Source organism: Amphibalanus amphitrite, unplaced genomic scaffold (genome assembly GCF_019059575.1).
Source record: "Amphibalanus amphitrite isolate SeventyFive unplaced genomic scaffold, NRLGWU_Aamphi_draft 000473F_arrow, whole genome shotgun sequence".
Taxonomy (NCBI): Eukaryota; Metazoa; Arthropoda; class Thecostraca; order Balanomorpha; family Balanidae; genus Amphibalanus; species Amphibalanus amphitrite.
The window spans coordinates 451,120-476,718 of record NW_024881967.1 but is presented as its reverse complement, the minus strand read 5'-3'; the positions used below and the strand labels follow the sequence as shown (position 1 = coordinate 476,718).

The 25,599-nt window shown below is 48.7% G+C and overlaps 3 protein-coding genes across 3 annotated transcripts in view; 2 read left to right on the top strand and 1 right to left on the bottom strand.

Annotated features, from left to right (window-relative positions):
* The window catches only part of LOC122392179 (calcitonin gene-related peptide type 1 receptor-like), a 93,573-nt gene that overhangs the window by 30,036 nt on the left and 37,938 nt on the right, over positions 1 to 25,599 (bottom strand). The window contains exons 4-5 of the mRNA XM_043386781.1: positions 12,120 to 12,273; positions 1,817 to 1,930 (exon numbers count right to left, since the gene is read on the bottom strand). Coding sequence (XP_043242716.1) covers positions 1,817 to 1,930; positions 12,120 to 12,273 — 268 coding nt within the window. The remainder of the gene's footprint in view (positions 1 to 1,816; positions 1,931 to 12,119; positions 12,274 to 25,599) is intronic.
* Positions 5 to 1,131, top strand: LOC122392180 (sphingolipid delta(4)-desaturase DES1-like). Its single transcript, XM_043386782.1, has one exon. It carries the CDS (start codon positions 66 to 68, stop codon positions 1,050 to 1,052), a length of 987 nt encoding a protein of 328 aa, XP_043242717.1. The 5' UTR covers positions 5 to 65; the 3' UTR covers positions 1,053 to 1,131.
* Positions 12,966 to 14,237, top strand: LOC122392181. The gene is made up of 3 exons (XM_043386783.1): positions 12,966 to 13,149; positions 13,491 to 13,625; positions 13,832 to 14,237. Exons 1-3 carry the CDS (start codon positions 13,062 to 13,064, stop codon positions 13,927 to 13,929), a joined length of 321 nt encoding a protein of 106 aa, XP_043242718.1. The 5' UTR covers positions 12,966 to 13,061; the 3' UTR covers positions 13,930 to 14,237.

Below are 25,599 nucleotides of genomic sequence, written 5' to 3'. Positions count from 1 at the left end.
CAGGAGACTGCCTCGAACGGACAGGCTAGGGTTACGAGTGTCGCGCCCATCGCAGTGACGCCATCATGGGGGCCATCGAGCGGAAGAAGCGTGACTTTTACTGGACTAGCGCCGGCGAGCCGCACGCCATCCGTCGGAAGGCGATCCTGGAGAAGTACCCGCAGATCAAGGAGCTGTACGGCTCCGACTGGCACATGTGCGTGCAGGTGGCGCTCCAGGTGCTGATCCAGTTCGGCATGCTCTTCTACGTCCGCGACCTCTCCTGGCCATGGCTGGTGGCGGTCACCTATGTGGTCAGCGGCACCATCAACCACTCCATGGTGCTGGCCATCCACGAGCTGGCGCACAACCTCGCCTTCGGCCACAACCACGCGCTCGCCAACAAAGTGTTCAGCATCTTCGCCAACCTGCCGATCGGCGTGCCGCTGGCGGTGTCCTACAAGAAGTACCACATGGAGCACCACCGCTACCAGGGCACTGACGGGCTCGACGTGGACCTGCCCACCGAGCTGGAGGCGCGTCTCTTCAGCTCCACTCTCGGCAAGGTGGCGTGGCTCTTCGTGCTGCCGTTCACCTACTTCCTACGCCCGGTCTTCGTCCGGCCGAAGCCCTTCTCAATGATGGAGATCGCCAACATCGTTGTGCAGGTGGCGGCCGATTTTGCCGTCTACCACTACTTCGGCGGTAAGGGGCTGTTCTACCTCATCGGAGGTTTCGTCCTGGGCATGGGTCTGCACCCGATGGCCGGCCACCTCATCTCGGAGCACTACATCTTCAACCGCAGCAACGAGACGTACAGTTACTACGGCTGGATGAACATGCTGGCGTTCAACGAGGGCTACCACAACGAGCACCACGACTTCCCCGCAGTGCCCGGCTCCAAGCTGCCCATGGTCTCCAAGATCGCTCCGGAGTTCTACAAGGACCTACCGACGCACGATTCTTGGTTCGGCACGCTCTACAACTTCATCTTCAGGGATGACGTCAGTCCGTACTCTCGCATCAAGCGAGAGAAGAAGGCCAACCAGCAGAACGTCGATCTGTTCCGGTAGACGAGCCAGTGAGATACTCCTGACCGTGATGAGGCCAGTGATTATGAAGCAATATAATAAAACATTTCAGGCCGTCTGTCTTTTACATTTTATGTATGCTGGCTAAGGCATGGCCGACTGAATAGCAAAGACGTGCGCAATATTTATCAGCAATTTCTGTACGTGCCAGCAAGATATTACACACCGTCCTTTCAACTTTACCGCCACAGCTCCAGGAATTTTGTTAATTATTATGAAAATATTAGGTTTCGAAACATCGGGAGCAATAAATCAAAGCTTTGACTTACGTACCTAAATGCCTTGGATTTGCACAAGCATTTTGTCAACAGAATCTTCAGCAGTGATACTCATCATGAATTCAAAGCTATTCGAGCAGAAGTTAAATAATCCAAAATCGTAAAATTGAACGAATTCGGCTTTGTTCTCAGCGGAAGTAAGAACGAAGACGATGGACTGACGCAGCTACCTGAAACAACAGCCATGCAGTCTATTTGTTTTGTTTTGTTTTTTTTCGAACGTGGATGGCACAACAGCAATCATTCTGGGCTCTGGCCTTGAAGGTAAGGGCATAGTTATGATGTTAATCAGGAATCAATGACTGAGGTAATCTTATTTTTGTGAGAAAAAAAAAATCTGACAAAGACGAGCATGAATGATGGCCGAAAATCACGCAAGGCACACCTCAGGTCAAAAAGAATGCATCTCATAAAAAATTGTGCACGCCTAAAATATAATTATACGCTCACCCGAAGCGACAGACTTACGTTTTGCGTTCATGCCGATGACAAAGTAGGGGCAGGTGACGGACTGGGTCTCTCCGGCCTTGGTGTAGTTGAAGCAGCTCCAGCCGTCAAACACCCGCGGACAGTACTCCTCGTCTGAAACAGACCAGAGTGCTGAGGTGAGATCAGGGGGCTGGTGAAGACGCCGTGGTTGGAGGTAGCAATGGTGACGAGTAAATAGAGGGGGGGGGGTTCAACACAATATCATCAACTGAATGAGTATCGCTTAACCCGCGTCCCGCTGGGCTTTTCAGCCATACGCGCCCTGCTGGGGGGATATTTTGCCCGCTTGCACCCGACAACCAAATTTGATAAAGAGTGATTGATTCTTGCTCAGCTACGAGAAGCGGTGAAAAAAAAATGCGATTGCTTCTGTTAAGTTCTTAAATTTTCCGTTACGGTCCAAACTCCATAGACAAGCGGACATACGGTTTTACAAGAGTTAGGCGACGAAATACTCAGCTTAATTATTAAGTAATGGGCACCATTAGGTAGGCCATACAATTTTCTGTAGTACCGCATAGTCGCTGCAGTCAAAGGTGTTCTGGTTTTTATGCTACATGCCAAAGAATTTTTGCATGTAATCACCGGTGACACGACATATTTCTGCTTTATTGGGTTGGGCGGTGAAGTCGATGACGTGATCACAATGAAAATGGCTTAGTTTTGTAGAACATTGAATTCTGATTCCGGCACGACTCTCGCTAGTCCATTTTTTATTATAAATAAACCATTAATTGCGGTACAAAGTCAAAACTAGCCCGAAACGGCGCCCGCAGCGGCCGTTAGCACAGCGGCCTTATGGTAAACAGGTTAGTTCACATTCCCGCCGCTATGCGAGTGGCGGCGGCGCCACCTGTCCTCATGTCCGCCTTGGACCGTAACGCATGTTTATACATAACTGCCAAACGTCAGTGTCACTCTCATCGATGCATCATTCACTGACACGATATAAATAAGGACAAAGGCATCAACCTTCCACACAACGACCGTGAAAATAAGAAATAATTAACATCATACCATAACAACATACAAGTGCTTTGATGTACAAATTAGAATATGCGATGCCGGGGCTGCTGCTGCTGGCATTGATCAAAGAGACCCGAACTGTCTGGACTGCGAGCCCTCCGTTGCCCGGCTGCAGGTGTTACACATTCTTATATATTCATGAGCTGCTAGTGTCATTTCACCGTTTCGTGCATATGCGGTAAGGTCACCAACATTTGTCACCCGCAACTCGTTGGTAAATTGGCATTTTTACCACTTATCGTTGCATTATATAGGTCAAACGTTTCACAGTTATGAAAAGCTTCAGACTACATAACCAACTAGAAAGCCGTGCAAATTATGAAGCCTCCCGTCAAAGTTTGACGACTTCCATCAACATCCAAAAAGCCACAGATTACCTACCTATACAGAAATACATCACGACCCCAAACGAGAACAAGGCGTTACCCTTAAAGTCTAACGGGGGTAAAACGTGTTAAGGCTTTAAGCACACGCATAAGGAGGATATTAGCCCACACATTTATTTTATAGGTACGTTTTAATGCCAAACAGAAAATGGTTGAAGTTCAAATGATGCTGTGTTCCGATGCAGTTTATGGCACAATTTATCAAAGGCCAAAGCTAGAAGATAACCGGTGCACACTGGTCGGAAACGCCCTCACGAGAGGCCACGGGCGATTCCGGAGTTTCGGATTATTTTTTATATAGATCGATTTGAGATTGATCAAATTATTATACTTCGGCCAAAACAACTAATCCGGGTGACCAAAAATAACTGTAATCAGCACCCGAAGATGGGGTATCCCAGAACTCGGAAACTGACGCGGAGCAAGAGGTTTCTTGAGCCGGATATTCAGAGTCTTATTGCTGATAGACACCAAATTGAAATTCCACATATTATGCATCAAAATATTCGTCATGAAGTTGCCGACTGGTCAGTGCAAAATTTTTGGTATACTTTTTCCCTAACTAAGATGTACTATAGCTTTTTTATGAAGGCTCTCCTACAGTGATTCTGGAATATAACTGCAAAGTTTAGGTAAGGAAACAACAGGTAGTCCCATCTAGTTCCACTCTGATTTTTTGTGAGATGAAGTAGGATTTAAATTTACACCAGGGCAACATAAAAGCTAACTGCGCATATTTGCGCAAAATTTGCAGGAGCCGCTCTTCCTACCCAACTACCGCCCGCCCCGCCCCAGTTTCGGCTCGGCCGCCGCGCCCGGCTTACGCTGACCTGTGTGGCCTGCACGCATCCATGCGTAGTTGACTGGTCATTAAAAACAGATGCGCTTGAGTTTATGAATTTTGTGAAAAGCGCGTTTTATGTATGCATTTATGTATGTATTGACATCAAAAGCCTTCCACATATTGCGTGGCGATTACGGCTTGCATTTAGAGAGCCTTGCTATTGACAACCATCACTCGGCTGAAGAAAGTGGAAATTGAAACCTTCGTGAATATAAGACGCTGCAAATATAGGACACCTGTCACTGGCGTCAGGTTACCTTGGGCCGTCTTTTTACATTAGATCACAATTCCGGTATTTAACCCTGGCCGGACCGATTGGTTTTCTATATTGACCGGGGAGGGTAGGTACAACTCCCTCGCCGTTTCGCCTCTAATTGAGCTAGAGCCTCGCGGAAAAAACAAGCTTGTGTGCCGTTATAAGACGCAAAAATTAGGTACTACCCGATTTTAAGGTCTTAGGTCAGCCAGTGACCTCTTAGGTCAGGTAAGTGCCACAAGGCACGGGCTCGGTTTTAGGTTAATTACTTTGCCAAAAATGGTCGCACTGCCGCGATTTTGGCATCATCGTGTTTGTCTAGCTTAGGCGCGTTGAATGCTATACTTGGTGTTCGGGTGAAGTCAACTTAAGGTGTTAACCTCGGGTCAAGGTCAGGTCGGAGCCCCTCAGGTCACGAAAATGGTTGAAGGAGGTCATATTGCATATCATTCGATTCGGCAGGTCTTCCTGAGTCCAATGGTGGCTTTCACGACTCTCTAGCTCCATCTGATCAGGAGTTATTGACGAAAAACTTATATGGCCTTAGTGACGTCATAAATGACGTCACGCAAAGTCAACAATGCTAAAGTCAAGCACTGGACCTTGCAAGGAGTGCATGAAACCATTCCCGGTGCCCGAATAGCAGCTCCCAATTTCCCTTGTTGACTTAAAGTGGTGCTAGATCCTGTATTTTACTCAATTATGACGTCATAACTTAACAGATTCACGTCATATATTTAGTGCTTGACATCCAAATGATAGCTTACATATGACAGAGAAGGTATGCAAAGTTTTATGAAGTTTGCTTCACTAGTTGTGGAATAACAAGCAAAAAACTTTTGCGGAAAGGCCGCTGGCCTCTCGCTGGAGCGTTTCCGACCAGTGTGCGGTGTCATAAACCTCCTAATTAGATGCGATTTGGGCGTGTCTATCCCATTTAGGGGCGTAGGTATTGGTGGGGGTTGCATCACATCAAATTGCAACATGTCGCTTACGCACCACATGTGCGCATTATGCGCATTATACGCAGCAAAGGGATGATGAGTTGGATTTGGTTATGCAACGAAATTAAATTAGGCCATCGGCTTAAGTAAATGCATGGCACACACGTGATCGATTTTTATATTGGACACACGCATTATAGGTTAATGTGTTGGGCAGTCTTTCATCTTTAGCGATGGATTGGTGACTGACGGCAGCAAAAAAAAAAGAAGAAATGATGAGCTTTCTTTTACACACACGATGGTCTTTCGGTTAAAATAAGTTTTCGGTCAAACCACGCATAAATAATAATGTTAAGATAAAAATAATGATAATAGGATTCGCCAATCTCGAATGACCTGTCGCTAGAATGCTCCTCTGCCAAAAAAAAAAACTCAGTTTGAAGCCTCTTATTCAAATTAAATTTTGCTCGTCCAGAAATTGAACGGGTCCTCAGTTTGCCTCCAGCTAAGTAAGACGAACGCATAAAGATTCGGCGGGACCATTGTCTCGGCGTCAGCTGTCGGTGACGTCACCATGTCGTGACGTCACCGAGGCAGTCGGGAGAGGACGGTACGTGGCGTCTTGCGACGAACGCCGGACACTGAGCATGATATTGACGAGATTATGCCGGGCCTTTGGCAGCACGGAGCGTCACTGGTGGACTGCTACCGATGCGTACCATACTAGGTGGAAATAGGCAGAAAAATGGCGAGGCAAAGACAGTTAATTGAAAAGAAATTGTAAGACATTGTACCTATCGCAACAAAAGGCAGTAAGAATTAAGATTAATATCACTGAACCCAAACTGTCGAGTGTTGCTGATGCTATAATCATAAAAAACGACAGCAGCCATCCCTGTTGAGAAAATAAATTTCGATTGTGAGATGTAGGTAAAAAAAACTCGATAATGTACGCAACCTAAAAATGTACCTTGTAGAAATAAATATATTAAACCAGCTGAGCATTTAATTACGTTGCAGCATTGCGTCAATATTCTCGGCAAACTGCCAAGCTCTGCGATGGCGTGCCGTCGCCAAGTGCGCACGACACTTATTTGATTGACGGCGTTTTCAATTGCTCTCTGGCACGGTGTCCTTCCGTTACTTTGATGACGTCACTGTGCCAGCTGGCACAATACGAGGCACGTGCTGACCGATAACGCCAATAACGCTATACCCCAATGACGTCATAGAGCAATCCATTGCTGGCAGAGCGTTGGTAAATGAGCCCTGACGAAACGTGCGTTGGCTATTTGACGGCCATGGGAGGGGAGGGTCATATACGATCTGATCGGCGTGTTACCACATGCTCGTATTTTCAGATAGAACTATGACTTATGACTGCTGTTTTGGACATCACTGCCAATCTTTATGGGAGGAGAGGAGAGGAGAGAGAGAGAGAGAGAGAGAGAGAGAGAGAGAGAGAGAGAGAGAGAGAGAGAGGAGAGAGAGAGAGAGAGAGAGAGAGAGAGAGAGAGAGAGAGAGAGAGAGAGAGAGAGAGAGAGAGAGAGAGAGAGAGAGAGAGAGAGAGAGAAAGAGAGAGAGAGAGAATGCCACGAGTAAAAAAAAACATTTTTGTGACATTTTTCACCTTAAGTCCAAGGGCTCGTTTCGATACTGCCATTAGTTTGAAAAAGCGATAGATGAAGCTGAAACAGCTGTAAAAGAACACCTGACGAATCGCTTCAATCAGAGCCATGACAGTGCTGGGGGATCACATATAAAACAACTTGCTTTCAGATTTCGACCCTTTTTCATTGTAATCACACGAAAAGGCTATTTTTCATAATGCGGACGCATCCTCTTCCTGCCTCAAATGGTGCTTACTGCTTTTATAGAACATGCTTAATGCTTTAGATGTATAAGAAAATGAAGGTAAAAGACACGAAAGAAAATACATCATCACGCCATTTGTGTTTCCATGACCACCAATTACCCGGGAGCTACACCCATCTCCGGCGGGCATTCAACCTGCCACATGATCTTCATTGCCGCAGTAAGAAACCAATCAGCCACCATTGCTGCCACCTGATTCACTTAGTGGCGGCAATAAAGCCCGCATCACACCGCCCCCGCCGGTGAGCTCTGCCGTTGACCTGGGATGGGACTGGCTGCGGGACTGGCTGAGGGACTGGCTGCGGGGATGATTGGGTCAGTGTGTAGGTGGGGTGGTGTGGGGTGGGGGTACTGGTGAGCGGATAAAACAGCCCGCCGTCGGAGAGAGGGCCAATTTCGGCCCGGTGGAACGGTCGCCGCGGGACCAATCTGCCGACCGGCCGGCGCCATCAATCCTGGCCTATCGGACTGCCCGCCGAGGTGGCCGCCGATGCGCCAGGTCCGACGGCAGCCAGCGACGTCTGAGTTCGCAGGATTTAACGGGTTTAAGTGTTTTATCGTTTATATGTGAAGTGAAGTGTTTGCTTGGCTGGGGGTTGATCAAGGCTGCTGGCAGTGCCGAGTCAATATGCATAATAAGTGCGTGACGGAATGCAAAAATAAAATATAAAATCGGGTAGCTTAAAAATATGGGAGTCACATTTTTTTTGCACAAACACATACTGCACCAAATCAAACTCAAACAATTTGTCCGCTCTAAAAAGCTCATAAAATATCTGTATCACCAGGGAACCATGCATCACAGGACTAAAGTACGAACCCTTCAGACGCACCACATAGCGACCGGTGGAATTCTATCATGAGCATCAGGTTCTTTAGTACATCTTCGGCCACATAAGGACATGGGCGGGGTTATGGGCATGGGATCGATGTGATCAGACTTTTTCAATGGCTGAGACGATAGAAACAGATTCTTGGAATCACTCAGAGTGACAGAAGACAGACCAACTAGCCGATGAACGAAAGGGTAGAACGATCGCCGTATAGGTCCAGACTCACATGCACACAGATCTAATTCTTCGAGCTGGAGCCGCTACTTTAAAACTCCCGAATAGACAGACAAACGAACAGACTGAATGACAGACAGGTAGGTACGCAAGACAGACAGATAGGTAGGCCGGCAGCAGACAGATAAACAAACACTTAATCATCAAGGAATAAGACACCAGATGGACGGCATAACAGCTGACTAAAACACAAGGTGTGACGATTACATTGTAAACAAAACGTACCAAAAAAAGCAAACTGAAATCATCGATACTTTAAGGCTTAACGCAAACACAGATTCACAGAGGAAAACATTTCAGTCGGTGAGTTTAGCGTCAGTAACTGTTATCTTAAATCGTGCTTCCCTCAAGTTGGGCGAGACTCCGGACCAGCTTACTTATTTACAGCGCTCCAGAGTTCCACATAACTCTGGCACGTGAGGAGTTCAGAAGTTTAGTTCCGCTTTAGAGCGCGCTGGACTGGCTCACCTTCCTGGACGGGGTAGCTAGAACACAGACACCCGAGCGTCCTACTCAGCCGGGGTCGCTGTACCGGCAGCTCTACTGTTCTCATGGGAAGTAAGGGGCTAGAGCTTTGCATTCATTATCGGCTCCTCTTCTGCATGGAGCAGAACTGGACAGAAGTTGCTCTACTGTTCGCAAGGGGAGTGATAGACGGAGACCAATACACCCAACTTACTACGGACGTAGTATTGACAAAATGACGTAAAGATGTCTCAGTAGAACATAGCATCAATCAAGGTTTCTGACCTCGGAAGTGCTGTTGGTCTTTGAGGACTCTCCTTTCCCTCCACCTCCCTTGACTTAGTTATCCCACTGGGCTCATTCTCGACCTAGCTGAGATCAGTGGTGTCCAAACACTCGCCTTTGAAGAGCGGCCCTTCGCTGGTGAGATAATTTCTCCTGCCTAGCGTCGATTCTCTTCAACTTTAACCTAATTTGCAATCAAACTGACGTTGACTCGAAATAGTTTGGTCGGCTCAGGCTCGTTAGAAGCGGCTACGAAGTTACTTTAGCGGAGAAGCGGCAAAGATACCGACAGCTTACACAAGAACCGATCGTATCCCATCAAAAACTCGTCAAAGCTATCAAAAACAGCGCCACTGGCGGGCTCATTAGCCGTTGCCACTCGTTTTGGCACGGCCGCGGGGTCGGGCCGGAAACCAATCTGGAGATATGGTGACCGCTCCCCAGCTGCCGGCCCGACTTCCCCGGGAGTCGTCATCAGCGAGTAACAAGCTGTGACGCCGTCACCGCCGTCATATACCTCAGAGCGGACAACCCACTCGCGTCGGCCGACCGCCCCGACTGACGGGCGACCTGCCCGACCGGGGGGGGGGGGGGGCTGTCCGACCGCCGCGCCGGTCTGGGTCGACCGAGCCGACCTCCCCGACCTCCCCAACCGACCTCCCCGACAGCCCCGACCGGGGGCCGACTGTCCGAACGCCGACAGTCATTCCATCCCAAACGAGGGTCGACCTCCCAACCATCCCAAGCGGGGTTTCAGGCCCAGTCCGCCCATCCGACCGACATATGCTGCATCGTTGGGAGCCCCGCTTAGTAGTTAAAATTGCAGGGATCGTACTCTTTTAGAAGATTAGGTGTGAAATGTGTCAGAAGCTTTGCAAATCCCGTGGTTGAATACGATCAAGCTGATTTGAATTACCTACTGACGCAATCCCTTGTAAATCCCACAGTGTTGCGTCAGTATCACTGTGGGGTCGGATATGATACGATTGGCGCTTGGTAGCAGCTAAGAAATATCGACGAAACAAGCTTGGACGACAATCATGGCATGCCTGGTGGACACATCAAACACAACTATTTATGCATCACAGCCTGCACAATGCAGCTGCAAGTTCAGCTACAAGATCAGTTTGTCTGTTTTGTCTTCTCGCTTTTCTCCGAGTCTTGCACCTATTTTTAGAACCCACTCAAAAACAAATATAAACAAGTCTGTCAACTCGTATACGGTGACATCAGGGTCGATCAAACTCCTGTAATGCCTTCTACGATTGGCTTTACAATAAACACACATCGACGAGCACGACTCAGGGCTCGTATCGATGAAACTGACGAGAGACTGGGGCCGGTCAAAGACTGCCAATGTGGACAGATCGACAAGTGTTGTGATGGATCTGAGCAGCGATTGGACAGTCCCCAGTCATCACTAAGGTATCGGCATGGAGGGCATGAGAGTGAATCATGACAAGTTGTGATGACAGAAGTCTCATGTGTCTGATCCCTGCATATCGCTGTATGTCAACAGCTAAAGGCTATCTGACTCCTAACTTCAAACAGCAAATGGTCACAAGAGACTCTCGGCGGCGCGCTGCAGAAATCAGCGAGCGTCTCCGCCTCAATTCTTGGCCTAGCGTCCATACGGGGCACTAGGGTGAGGAAGAGGGCCCATTCGAGTGACGTGCACTCCGAGGTCGGCTAATGGGACCACTCTGTCACCGGGGCTGGCCACGCTCCTCCCCGCGTAGCTCTCTCGGCCTGATGCGCGAGTAGAGAGAGGAGGGGGAGGCACGGTGGAAGGGGACGGTGAGCGGAAAAAGCACAGCCACTAATCTGGATTTAAATGATGGAGCGTGATGGGCTTCGGTGCGACGCATGCTTTTTTATTAGAGGCGAAGAGAGAAGTGCAGCCCAATTACTCCATGGACTTGGTAGACAGCATATGATGACAGGTTGGTCTGTGACGGGCAGATGAAGCATCAACGTTTTTACATGAAAGCAATACTTGCAAAAAAAAAAAAAAAACGCCAGGAAAATGGTCTGCTGGGTATAGTAGTTCTTTGCTAAGCCGTATGGGAGCCAATCGACAGATGGGGTCCCATTACCTATCCATCTCCCGATCACCGGAGTTACGAAACATTGACCGGGCAAGATTTCAGTAAGCACTGAGCATTCTAAACCGAAAGATCTCCACCCTTGCTGCGCATCTCGCCAGAAAGCGCCCACCTTTATCGTTCTCTCCCGAGGCGCACTCAGGCACCCGCACAATGGCCCTGTGACCCGCGCCTCGGTCGTTCTTTCGGCATCTGCTTTTACCCCACCACCATCAATCTATGGATGTCACTCGGGGACAATGGGACGCCCGGCTGACCGGTCGATCTCGCCCGTGCCCCCAGGGCGCGTCACGTGACATCGGCTCGTGGGAGGTCATCCCATTCACCAGCGATCGGCGTGGGCCGCAACCCCACCGATATGCACTAATGTGATCGATGTCAGGTGATGCATGATTGTTCATTTATTTGATTCATTAACAGTGGGCAGTCTGTGTGAATGGCAAGCCGAAGAGAGGTATGTAGGTGCGATGTTAAATCATTATTGACCTGACACAGCAATGATAGTATGTGAATTGTGTATGGTAATCCTTGCACAAGGTAAACTACCGAAAACTTTACTCATCATACTTTACATTCAAGCCACGTGAAGGTCTTGGTAAAAAGGGATTATTTACAGTTTCTAACGCGCCATTCTCCTGCGGCAGTGTTGAATTATTCAATTTTAGTCTAGATAAGAGGTGGGTAGCAGCAACAAGGCGTTAGAACGTGCCACCCGGCGCCGACCAGAAGGCCAGTGGAGGCTCGCCATGCATGCTGATGGCGCTCCGGACATGTGGTCCGGCCCCGGCAGCAATATGCCGCAGCAGTTCTCCTTATAAACACTAACGAGCGAGATCTAATACGACGGAATGGGCAAGGCCTCCCATGGCGCTACTATAGCTTACGCCTCATCCAATTACGTCCAGAAAAGAAATAGCTTACCTCGTCTGCACATCAGCAAAGATATCTACACGAACCTGCCTCACACCAGCCGAGCCGACACCGGTGACCTGACACTACCGTGACCCTCCCTCGCCCCCCTGACCCACCTGCGGCGCCCGGGGGCATCTCGGGCTGCGCCAGACACTGGTGGTAGCGCTTGGTGATGGCGTCAATGCGCCACTGGTCCTCGATGGGCACGTGACCGCTCTTCAGGGCCACGTTCATGGCCTCCCGCAGACCAGGGTCCTCGATGTTGAGCACCTGTCAAAAAAGACGAATCATTAGTGGATTACGTAGAAAAATGAGCATGGTTTTGGTAGTGTGCTAGACATGCGAAGGTTTAATGGTGTATGAGCGAGAGGTGTCGGAAAGTTCAATCTCGTACGTATTTTTGTTGTGATAAATACACCAGAATTATCGTCATAGCGTAGTCCACAACTATCGTTCATAGCTGTGATACCTAATACCTATCGATAACCTAATTGTGAGGTTCTCTTCGCTTCTGTTCCTAACATACAATTGAATTGTAAATTATAATGTAAATTGTAAATAATAGTAATTGTAATTAGTAGTAATAAGTAATTGTAGTAGTTGTAAAAATAGTAATGTAATTGTAAATTGAATTACATGATAACTACGAGAGGCCTTCTGCGTCAGTCCCAGAAACCCTGCTTATTATGTGTATCAATTTTACACAAAACTGGGCGGTGCAAGCGGCCAATCAAAACACGCTGTCAAATAGTCACGCCGAAATCCGGGCGCCTTGACACGACAAAAACATGTTTCTCCACCCCCTGTCACCTGAGGGCGGCGGCTAACGAGAACCACATTTGTCACACCACGTCACATGTCGTCACACAGCGTCACACGTCACCACACATCATCACACGTCACATATTGTGACGGCCAGTTCGCAGTGACGACAGCGGCTCGTCAAAAAGGCGAGCAATCGTCGCCGCGCCCCGCATAGAGCCCCGATCATCGGGCGAGCGAGGCCTCTCGACTCCAACTCGACCTCAAAAAGCATCCAGGGGGCTCCAACGTCAGAGATGAAGCTGGCCATCCTGCTGGTCGGGCTCGCCCTGGTCCAGCTCTGCGCCTCCATACCACTGCCAGGCGCCGGTGACAAAGGAAAAGGTAGGCCATGGTCTTGTTGGTTTGTCATCGCTATTACGAGCTAGTGTTGCAGAGGGTGACGTTGGCAAGAAAATGAGCCCTAGTGAGCCAACAATTAAATTATCAAGGTCATAGACCTCTGTATACCGAGGTCTATGTCAAGATTAATTTATAATGTAATGTGTTTTTTCGGGCCATTTCACTGAAAAACATAGTGGTTGGGTTGGTTTATAGTTGAGTTACCGCATCCAGAGCAATTTTGTCATTTCATTTGCTTTTAACTACATTTTCCTGTAAATAAGACAACTTGCTACATGAAGCCAAGTAGATTACAAACATGTAATTTTTCATTCTCCTCGCAGATGCACAAGCAGAGGCGTTGGAAATTTTGACCGGTGAGCCGGGTCCCAAGAACCAGCGGCGAAAGCGAGAGGCTCTGCCCAGCTCCACGGACGATATTCTGGGGGTGGACCCCCTGGGCTCCTGCATGCCACCAGGTGAGAGACGCCATCTCACGACACACGGAACGCCAGGTGAGGGGCGCTGCTCCACTGGGCCATCAATGAAGGAATCTAAGATCCAAAGAGAATGACATATGCAGCTTTGCTGGAAAGTTTAAAATTATGAATGCATCAATGAAAATTTCAAAGGAACCCATGCTCTCGACGACTCTGGGCTTTAAAAGAGTGATCCATGTCCACAGATGAAAACCAAGAAAAACCCAGTGACAAATACAAGCCCGATGCCCCGCCGCCGCCGCCGCCGAAGGAGACGTGCGGTCCTGTCGAAGAGGACAGGTAAAACAGGTCACTCCTGCTAAAGGTGTGTCATCATGAAAACAAGAAGGTGGGAGAGGGAAAAATAACAAAGAGAGTAATGGTTGTTGAATCCTGCACATTGTTTGGCTCGAGTGGCGTGTGACATAGCGACGAATATTGAGCGTTGGTAAATGACGGTATGGTCCACGGAAAAGTGATAGGTACTGCATGAGAGTAGTTTGAATGTTATGTGGTGACTGGAGCGGTATTCTATTGATGCCTGAGTGTAAAAACTAAGAAAGTTCGTTGTGCGTTACGAATACCTGCGAAAATAAACATAACAGAAATACGTGCAAGAATAATTTGGTTTGTACATTTTCCATCCTATCTAGGGGTGTCTTTCCTTACGCAAAATGGTGCCGAGGCATGCGAACCGATGTTTTCGTTTCTTGACTTTCTTCATGCATTGCAAACGCTAGCATATAAAAGCAGGGCAATTTCAACACAGAAAAACACGCGTCAAGTCAACGACCGGCGCCCTTCTCTAGCTGACACACGGATTGCCCAAATCGCCGGGCATTGCGGCGCTAATTATTCCCTCGAAGCAGGTGTCATACATCAGTCGACACGACACTTGAAGTTGGGCTCTGCGCCAGCGACCGACCGTGCCAGTTGAGTCTGATTGATGTCAGCCCGCCTAGCTCAGGTCGCCCTTCAGTCAACCTCGCCTCAGTAAGTTTTTGATTGCCCGTGCTGCTCTATAGCAAACTAAGAACAATTAGGATGATGAGAGAAATGAAAGAATGGATTAAATGCTAATTTGAAATATAAACGGTGTTCAATAAAAAGCAAGGAATTCAAAAAAAGTACATATGACCGCATTTACAATGTGAGGCGTACCTTTATAACAACCCTCCGTTTCCAGTCTTGGAAATCGTCTCACGCCGGTCCCCCGTGTTCGCGCTCCAATTTCCGGACGGTGCAAAAACGACGCCGAGGGGTCGTACGTCTTTTCCGCGGAGGACGGCAGGGAAAGACGCCCGAGACTCGATCAGAAAAAGAGCCGCCAACTTTCCACCGATGATACATGCGGATGACAATGCAGCGGCGGCCCGCTCTCCAATTGGACTGGAGGAATGGAAGGAGAACAAGTGATGACACTGTTGATATCGCGGTAATACCAGGTGAAATTGAATTATTGAACTGAGCCTCTATAGTTCAGTGATCGGCTGTAATTCGTGCTACTAGGGAACGGCAGAAAAGTAATATGAAGCATCTTATATAAGCACAAGGAATTTTGCATTCAAATACGTTGTGAAATGAGCACCATTAAATAATATTATCAAATGATTATTTGAAAGAAATCACATTACCTCTGCTTTTGAACTGTTGAACTTCCAAGCGTTGCAATTTAATGGCAAAGCAACAGGGGCATATTACTGATGATGTGACATCAAACACCTTCAAACATACACAGTTGAACGACTTTGAGGTCAATGTTTTGGCTTCCAACAGCTTTCTGAACTCAGATGAACTTTGAGCGGGAACATGCATTGACTGCACCTCTCCTTCCCCTCCCCCTCCCCCATGTGCTACGCGATGTGCGTGGGTGTGGGCGTGGCACCGGCTCTTGGCAGCGGCGCATACAGCCGTGATGAGAGCAGGGGTGTCCTGTGATGAGGCTAGGGGTGTCCTGTGATAAGAGAGGACACCTTCGTCGTCGATGACACGCAGGATCAGCCCACTTTCCAACTAATTACAGGCGGGCAACACGCTCGCGCGTTTGCGTGTCAAAGCGACCGACAGCAGCCCACACTGAAGTTTAAACTTTTCCAGCTTTCGGCGGACAGGACACGCCAGGGGTCGCGGTGAAAATTCATTCATTCATTCATTCATTCATTCATTCATTCATTCATTCATTCATTCATTCATTCATTCATTCATTCATTCATTCATAGGGAAGAAACAAGCCGGACCGGAGTGCCTAGACTACGTACCGGAGTGCCAAGTAGATGCCTTCGGGGCGTATCTTATCATTTCAGTCATTTCCTTCTAATCAGATTAGTTTAATTAGTAGGTATTAAGACCTTGCTTTAATTCCGTGTCAGCATTACAAGATCAAAAATCAAATGAATAGTGATATCTTTTATGGTGGAAGTTTAAAAACTAAGAGCATGATCTTCAACACTACGGAATAACACGACTGAGATAGAACAGGCAATCAAAATATTAGTTTGCTTGAACGGCAACGTTCATTGTCAAACAGTTCCGCCAAAGTTTGCACCACAATTAGTTCTAATCAGTGTCAGATGACATGTCCCATAAATGGCCTAGTCCCTATCAAAAAGTCCCCAAATGACTTTAAAAATAATAGCTAGTCCAATGGTTATCGAACTACAACGCGAACCGGACACTGTGCAACATTTGGACACACAATGCATCTAAGCCTCCCACGCAATGGGCCTATACAAATATCACGCATTATACCATGCATTCACCACAATGCAACGTCACAAATAAACACAACTCTCAAAAGTGATAGCTTTTCAACGCCGAGAGCAGACCGTAAACAGACGACCCCCTCCCCACCCCCATCCTACGCCTCAGTCTTGAGGCAGCTAGCTGCTCATGGGTCCGGCTGAGGTCGACTAATAGGTCCACCTCAGCCCGACCCATAACCCCAGCCCGACCTCAGCGCGACCCATGAGCCGGCAGTGACCTGTAGGCCGCGGTCGGGCCCCGGGCCGTCCGCCGTCGGTCTGTGCGACAGTTGGCCGAGGGGTCGCGTCGCCGACGTCGGCGGAGATGGATGCGGAGAGGTGGCGGACGACGGGGCGGCGCCGCCGGTCCGCCCCCACTGACGGACGAGCGGCGCCGTGATTCGACACGTGTCCACGCCTGACCGATGGTACCGTGACACGAGCGGGCCGCAAGGTCACGCGGCACGCGGTCACGCGGTCACGCGGTCACGCGGTCACGCGGCACGCAGAGGGGGCACGTGGGAATGTATGTACGCTCGAGTGTTTTTTTTTTTTTTTTTTTTGTTTGATGATGAGCAATTTCTTTCCCATTGTGTATATTCTACATGTTTTTTCGTCATGCAATATGCAATTATGCATGCCCTCATAGATCAGTCATCAGTGCGGTGTCAGAAAACGAATAGAATTCTAATGCTACTTCTAATTATTCGTGCTATATGATGTCAATCGATAGTCTAAATATAATTTTACAGAAGAAAGAAGCCGAAAAGTGCGAAACACATGAAAAGCTAAAAGAAGGTACCATGTCAACTGTCCTAAGGGTGTTGCGGTTATATAGTTATTTAATTATACTCGTATGCTGAGCCTCTATATGTTAACGCACATAGCTTATGTAGTTAAACCTTCTTACGCAGTATCATTTCAGTTATTTTTTTCCGCAACTGCCCGCCATTTATGATAGGGTAGTCAGAAGTTGATATCAAACATACAGGCGAGTAACCGTTCACAGAACTTAAAACTGTTGTCACATTGATATTATGCTGCAGTTCACAAGAAACAGCAAACTAGCTTGATGTAACATGTAACAAGTATAGCTTTTGATGTTCGCATAGAATCTAGGCGGTCCACAAGAATGTTTGGCTTTCTGGTAGCGTCACTAAATCAAAGGTTCGATCAATGCAGTTGTTTGTCCCTGGCAACTGCACCTGAAAGAGGGACACCTAGGTGGCCGCGAACTGGACGTTTAGGTGGCCGTTCTTTTACGGTGCATGTGTAGTCGTGAGGTCGCACACAATGAAGCCATAAATCAAAATGTGTATCTATTTCACGCTGAAAGCAAACCAATGTGTGGATAACCAACGGGCTGTAAATCCATATAGCTGTCAACACACAGTCTTTGGGGCAGCCGAAATAGAAATAGCCATTTCCTGACCAAACTTGAGCGCAATCGAATAATGAGTTAGTCAGGTTACCATGGAGGAAATTTGAGCGATGCACATTTTTCTCAATGGTCTATGGTACCCAGTGAGTAACTCCATTTGTGAAATATTCAGTCATGTCGGTACAGATGACACCACACTTAAACGCAAAATATGCAAATAGAATGGTTGAATATGAGTTTATCGATCTCTGCAACGAATAAATCTCCGACCCTTATTTTTTATCCTCGGATTTTATTTTCTGACTGCCCACAAAACAGCGATATACGAGTAAGGCATCTTCTACAGTGTGACGTTCCGACTGCGACGGCAACTTGTGGAGCAATTGACTGTTATGCCGCGCCATTCACATATACTACAAACAACTCCAAGGGCATAAGATAGACTCGTGTTTTCTATTCGCCAGTGAAAAGCTATTTAAATTGTTTGATTCAAATAATAAAAATGGACGTTATTCTTGCCACAAATACAACACTTTTTAGAAGAAAAAAAAATATCCAATTAAATGTTGGACAAAATGGCATTTAATTCACAAAGAAAGTATAATATCGAGGCGCTGAACTGATATGCAGCTCCATCCAATTATCCTCGATAAGGCCACTTTAGGGAAACGGCATAAATACGACACATAAAGTGCCACTAACAGACGAATCGATAGACTATGGGGCGACAGTCTTCTCTATACGGGAAGTCTATGGGTACTCCGCTGACTGAATAGGCAAATAAACCTGATCATATTCACTATCATCGTCTCCAATTTTACGACAAATAAGTAATGTATATGTTTGCCCGTATTCCATCACAACAGTGCTCTTTCCGAGCTCGTCGTTATTTTAAACTAACACCGCAAGTAAGTGACCGACTGACGGGAACAACAAACGGTACGAAGTGGTCTCAAAACTCGGCGCGTGGATCGCTCATTCAGCGGAAGTGCCGGGGGTGGGGGGGGGGGGGCGTGATCGCCGCCGCGGCACCACCTGGGCCCGTCCGTCACAGCCCGTCAGCAGTCACACCCCCGTCAGCCGCCACACTCGTCACTACGGCTAGCCGCGGCGGGTCGAAAGGACAGCCAACACCAACAGGGCTATCCAACGGCCCGACGCCGCTCAGCCGGCCGTGGGAGACACCCGCAGATGCGTCTGAGAGTGTCCGGGGGCTGCTGAGGGCACCATGAAAGCCGCTGATAGCACGCCATCAGCCTGACCCAGCGGCCACCCAGAAAGGCGGGTAACCGGCGCGGAACCGGCGCGGAACCGGAGCAAAGCCGGTCGCGGAACCGGCGTGGAGCTGATGTCAGTGTATGTGGCCGGACCTCGAGGGAGCAAAGTGCTGAATACTTTAGACACACGGCACCTCCCCGCCCCCGTTTGGAGCTTCTCCTGAGGATTGAGTTGGGAAAGTGCGGCGAGAGAACGTCCAAACTATTATCACCGGCATTATTGGAAAGGCTGCGAAAAGGGCAAGCGCTGCCGGAGTTCTGCAATGTCGGCGCGGTGCCGCATGCCTTGCGCCTTGTGGTAAGGCAAGCAAACATCTGGCCCACTTCTAGAAATAATCTACGGCAAAGTAAATGTAGTGCTCGCTGGTTTACTGCTCTGAGAGTGTTTTCTTAACAAATCGCCTCTGTGACCTAGGCGCCTCGCGGCGGTCTGGAAAGCTGGCCCGTCGCGACTGAGTGTATTTCACCGCCGAGACGGGGAGAGTGCGCGCACCGCTCCGCGACTCACGCTCACACAAACACACGTCAGCGAGGCGCTGAAACGGCCTGGCACCGAGCCGCGCCCAGCCAATATCGCTCACGCATTCGACGAGTTCTGAAAACCGGCAATATTGACGCGCGCCCCGCGCCGTTCGGTGAGTGCCGACGCCGGGTCATTGGAAACGGGGAGTACCGCGCCTCGGGAGAGCGCACACGGTCCTGAGGACCGACAGACACGCGGCGGGGCCCGCGGCGGTGCGCCGAGTCCTCATCTGCGCGACTGGAACGGAGGAGAGACACGCGTCTGGTGCCGTCTGTCACTGCCAGCGAGATCTGAGGAGGAGCGAGCAATATCGCCAGAGCACGGAACTGGTGCGTGACGACATTCCGCGCTGGAACTCAGCGCTGGAACGCTGGTGTGGGTCGAACTTGGTGTGTGTCATGCCAACAGTCCAAACATGAAAAGAAGGGCAGTTGTTTCGTAACATGTCAACACGAGCAGTTTTCTGGTCTGTTTGTGGCAGTAAATATTTGCCAGTGTTTACAGCAGCTTTTGTGGTTTATGAGTGATGACTAATACCTTCATAGAACCCTAGCCAGTCAATAGTCATCTTTACGAACAAATCGACACATCTCCCCGTTCAGAAAACTTTAAATGGCTCAGAGCTTTAGGTATGTGCATATGCGAGCCAGCATTGCAACAATTATGAAGTTCTTCTTTCGGTCATTTAGGGTGCTTAGATACATTGTTAACATTAAAAAAACTCTTGGGGAATAAATGAGGAATGAAAATGAAATATTTTCACCAAAAGTATTGGCATAACTAATGTAACTAGGTAATGTAACTTGAAAGCATAGCAAATAAGGAATTGAGACCGCCCATCCGAGGCTGCTAATCAACTCTTACGCCGTTTCGCTCAAACGAAATGGCTTCATGAAAAATGTGTTTATTGTGCAGCATTTAGCTTTTCATTTTAAAATACTTCAACAAGATGATGAAAAATTTAAACGATGTAAACACAAGTTTTCAAAACCAATTCTCCGGCGTTGTTTTTATACATCTCCCTGGAAACGGATGGATTGTGTCGGTCGACTACCCCTTGAACTGCTGTTCGGCGGCCCACTGTGGACAGCGCCAGGGCCATACATTATTCAAGGCTGCCGTGGCGACAGAATGACTCGGTAAATCAAATCCCAAATATAAAAGCCCATAAATTTGCGGAAGTGAAGAATGTGTCTCAGCTCCTAAAATATATAAATGACAGGCCTGACCTTCTCTGTCTCTGCGAATTCACTTTCAAAAAATTTTCATGAAAGCTTGAATTCAATTATGTCGTCTTGCATAAATATGACACATTGTACAGGTCCATCATGGTTAGTGTTGCAAGAAACACCACTGGAAATCTAATTTTGAGCCATCGTTCCCTAGCTGTGTCTGCTGGAAGCTGCTGCCATAAATATTCATCTCACTGGTGGCCTGTCAGGATCCCCGGAAAAGACGAGACCCACGCGACAGTCGACCGACAGCGAGCGGTCCCTCATCGCGAGCGGCGGGCTCCGCCCCGGCCCATGGCGGGTAGGCTGGCCCGTCCGCCGGCGTGTACTGCGGCACAGCATACCCCTCGCCCGCAGGCGGCTGCCGCGGAGAAAATGGGCCAGCGGCGCCGCGGAGGTGGTGGCTCAGTTCAGCGACAGATGGGGACAACAGCGCCGACGGAGGCTGGGCGGCGGCAGCGTGCCGCCCCCGCCCCCGCCCCCGCCACGGGACACGTGACGTGCCGCCGGCCGGTCGGCGGTGATGGACGCCGGCGGCGGACGGAGGCGCGGCTCCCCACGCGGCCAGAGCCGCCGGCCACCTCTGCCAAATGGCCGCCGGGGCCGGTCTTTAGGGCACACTGATGGAGGCTTATCGGTCGTCCAGGTCACGATGCCGACCTCGCCAACAGTTTAGGGTCGAAAAAATGGCCGACGACTCATAAAAACCGTGTCCGAGAAGGGCGCTTTCACACACGCTCGTCCCGTGCAGCGTGAGCGAGATAAAGCAGCCGAGATGTGTAAATGTCAGAATCCCTCACCTAGCAGGTAATTGAATTGTTATGTCTTTACTAGAGCGTAAGTGCCGCTCTGTGGAGTCATGTCTTAATAATGTTGCATACATCACGTGGAATGCATAGCATGAACGTGCCATAAATGTTAGGGGACCGTAAAATGATAATGATGCTTTGCCGCACCTAGCCTACCCTGACGTGCCCAATGATCATTTTATGAGCAGTTTGGATTTGGTTTCGCACCACGCAGCTATAGCAGAACTATAACCCACGGAGGCACGGACGCCATCGGCGCCTCGCACATTTTACGCACTGCAAGGCTGAGAGCACACAGCGAAACCGAGTGCGTAAAAGTGATGTAGAAAGGCTGCTAGACCGAACCGAGCATTAAGCTTCGAGTGTTCTTCACCTGATCACCCGTAAGAAACAAATACAGCATCGCATTTGCAACGGATGAAAAACGAAGGCGGCAGACATAGACGGATAGATACCTTATCATTACACAGGCAAAAAAAAAAAACAAGAGAGTGAGGGAGTGAGAAAAATCAACAGCATGGCAATTGATGAATGTAGAATGAATGGGAACTAAAAGAGTGGTAAATGTGGCAACGAGGATAAGTTACATCAAAAACACTTCACGGTAAACGGCATGTGTTATGCTTCGTAGCTCCAGTCCCAAAAGATGAACAAAAAGGAGATTGAAAATGAGTAGAAAATGACATATTCAGCTACCAGCAACCACTCAAAGAAAAAAAAACAGTCACGGCTGTCTGCCTCATGTGTTGTTCTTTCTGGGGCCAATGGATCATTCACGTTCACGTTCACGTGACTAGTTAATTTTCCAGTCGCTTGCGTCGCTCGTCAGCCAAGAGACACACGATGCCAGATCAGTGGCATCGCTGGCGGACAGTCGCTAGCCAGTGAATATTTATCACCGGCTGACCGGTCACCCTCGCCGGCGCGGTGGCCGGTCAGAGGGACGCGGCGCCGCGGCGCGGGAGTCAGATCACTGCCCGATTGTCCGGTCTGCCGCTCCGCTTTAACAGCTCACTAACTGCAACTGGCCGGCAATTTGGTGGTCGCTATGGGCGATTGTCGGTGATGGACAGTGTCGTGGGAGCGGGCCGGCGGCGTATCAGCCTTGATCCGCATGGTCTAGCCGACTGATGGGGATCGGAGTCCACCGTTCGAGTTACCGCCCGGCCGGCCGTGCAGCGACAGATGCAGGTCGACGTTAAATAGACGCGACATAACCTCAGACATTACCCAGTGCAGCGCAGAGAGCCGCCGCCCTGATCTCAGATGGCCAGCCGAGGGGTTTGGTGTCCACTCGCGTGAAATTACTTCTTGCAGGAATGGCGCGCAAAGGCTTAGCGAAGGCATGCGCTGGTCGCGTTTTTATTCCATAATAGAAGAGTACGTTTTCCGCAATTCTCAGCACTTAAAGAGGTTTGGGATGTTAACCCTCGCCCGCACATGCCATTTTCCCATCCTAGAACGCACATGAGGGGGTTGCCACCCCCCCCCCCCGCGCCATTTCGTTCCTGTTGGAGATAGAGCTTAGCGGTAAAGACCAAAAAGATTCTTTGGGAAGAGACATATCCAATGATACCCAATTTTACCTTCTCAGGTCAGTCATTGAACTTCCAGGTCAGGTCAAACAAAAAAATGTTGCTGTTTTGGGTCACCGTTGGATATCAAGTGCGCTGCTTATCATATACCGATGACGATGCCGTTTTCTGGTGCCAAGCCAGCTAGAACCTCTTTGTCACACTACCCGAACAGGTTTTTGCCGCTGAGGTCATTTCAGGTCAAGTTAGGTCAAGGTCAATTATATGTGTTTGTATGTCTGTTTGTGTCTGTGTGTATACTGATGTGTGCACCGATTGTTTATGTGTCCATATGACATGAAATCATGATCTGAGAAGCTTTTACCAAAAATTCAGTCAAAAAAACTTCACAAAAAGTAAATTCCACTTGCCTAAAACGCAATTACCTTAGATGACCTAGGTTGACCTTGACCTTGACCTTGACCTTGACATCTCTACATCGTCGAACAACATGTTCCATGATAGGTGGGAGGTAAGACTGGCAAAAAAGGCCGAAATCAAGGTGTCAAAAGCTCACAAGGCCCATAGCCAACGCAAGATGTTGAGAATTGGCCATTTGGGTCATGACATGACCTGAAAAACAAGGTCATATCTCCGAAACCAAAAACCACAGAAACTTGGAATTTTCAGTGGACATCAAGAAAGGATAGAGAAGCAGCTATACGAAAAATCAGCCTCCTAGCTCTAAAAATGTTGAGTGCAGAGCAGAAAGACTACCTGGAGGGGTGGCAACCACCCCCCCCCCCCCATGTGCGGGCGATGGTTAAGGTACCTATATTATACATAATAGTATACAGTGAACAAGATAGGGGTAAAAAGACAAAGCGTCGTTGGCTAAACTGAGAATACGAATGGAAAACAAAGTCCTGCCCACTTAACGTCATTTTTGTCAAATCACCCCAAGCTTTTTCAATTCAAAGCACATGAAAAACCTGCAACCCACATCCCACGATATTGCCATCTACGCATTGCATTTTCGTCGCCAACAAATAAACTCTGGCTTTGTAGCACTCTAAACATAGATGACAATTTAGCAGGGGCAGCTGTACAACAGATCAACAATCAAATGACAAAGGCACCCAATTAGAGCTCGGTCAAAACATTATTCGATTCCAAGACTGCTAGAAACAGCTGCACCCAGTCTTTGACCTTTTTACTTTCGGTGAAGGATCTTCCACCGAATGAAGAAGAGGTGATACTAGTCGGCGCCTGCAGTGGCCGACCTTTCCGTCAAATTGATGCTTTCTCTGGTCGAAAGCCAAGAAGCCACATCGAAACCCTCATGGAGGACAATATGGTACCGGGAGTTCCTAAATAAACAGTCGAATTATTTTTGCCTCTAGTGGCGTCAACTAACAAAATCACAACAATCAAATTGCACGTGATGATAGCACGTGCAATGCCATTTTATTTCATACCAAAATCAATCACTTTCTATCATGCAGCCGTATAGTACTGACATAAAAACAAAAATAGTACATTTCTATTTTGAGACAAAGTCAATCGTTGCAACACAACGTAAGCTACGCCGACACTTAAAAAGGACCCAAGTGCCATCAAGAACCGTCATTTTAAGTATAGTTGAGAAGTTTTTGGCAAGAGGTAGTGTGGAGAACGTAAAAAAGGGTAAATGTGGCCGAAAAAGAACCAAGAGGACGCCTCTAAACGCCCAAAAGGCACGAGAAGTCCTCCAGAAGAGCCCACAAAAGTCGCTCAGACGGCTGGGCCAGGAACTGGGCTGTAGCAAAACCACCGCTCACCGTTTGGCCAGAAACGACGTTCAGCTGTTCCCGTATAAGATCTCCGTTCACCAAGCACTGTCGAAAGTCGACAAACAGTCACGGCTTCTTTACAGCGGCTGGTTTTTGAGAAATTGCGAGCAGGACAATGAGTTCCTTCACCGAATCTGGTTCAGCGACGAGGCCCATTTTCATATGGATGGCCGCGTGAACTCCCAGAATTTTCGATTCTGGTCGACGGAGCCACCCGATTTGGTCGCGGAAGCCCCTCTGCACAGTGTGAAGTGCACAGCCTGGTGTGCAATGAGCAGCAGTGGCATAATCGGACCTTTCTGGTTTCAGAACGACGCTGGGGAGTCTGTCACCGTCAACGCTCAGCGCTACCGGCAAGTCCTAGCCAAGTTCTGGACTGCGCTGAACAGGCGGCTGGGTGGAGACAGGCAGCTGATGGACCAACAATGGTTCCAACAAGACGGAGCCTCGGCGCACACGGCCGTTGCGACTCGAGAATGGCTGCGGAACCGATTCGGTTCGCGGGTTATCTCCCGCAGAGAGGTGCGGATCTGGCCCCCGCACTCTCCGGATCTGACCCCACTTGACTTCTTTCTCTGGGGTCACCTGAAGTCACAGGTCTACAAAAGCAACCCCAGAACCACAGATGACCTCAAGTGGGCCGTGTCGTCCGCGGTGCGCCGAGT

Bases quoted from the DNA above. Each gene is read 5' to 3' on its own strand.
- LOC122392181 (XM_043386783.1), top strand. From the start codon at position 13,062: ATGAAGCTGGCCATCCTGCTGGTCGGGCTCGCCCTGGTCCAGCTCTGC. The intron at 13,150-13,490 runs GTAGGCCATGGT...TTCTCCTCGCAG, and splicing joins CGCCGGTGACAAAGGAAAAG to ATGCACAAGCAGAGGCGTTG. The intron at 13,626-13,831 runs GTGAGAGACGCC...CCATGTCCACAG, and splicing joins GGGCTCCTGCATGCCACCAG to ATGAAAACCAAGAAAAACCC.
- LOC122392180 (XM_043386782.1), top strand. From the start codon at position 66: ATGGGGGCCATCGAGCGGAAGAAGCGTGACTTTTACTGGACTAGCGCC.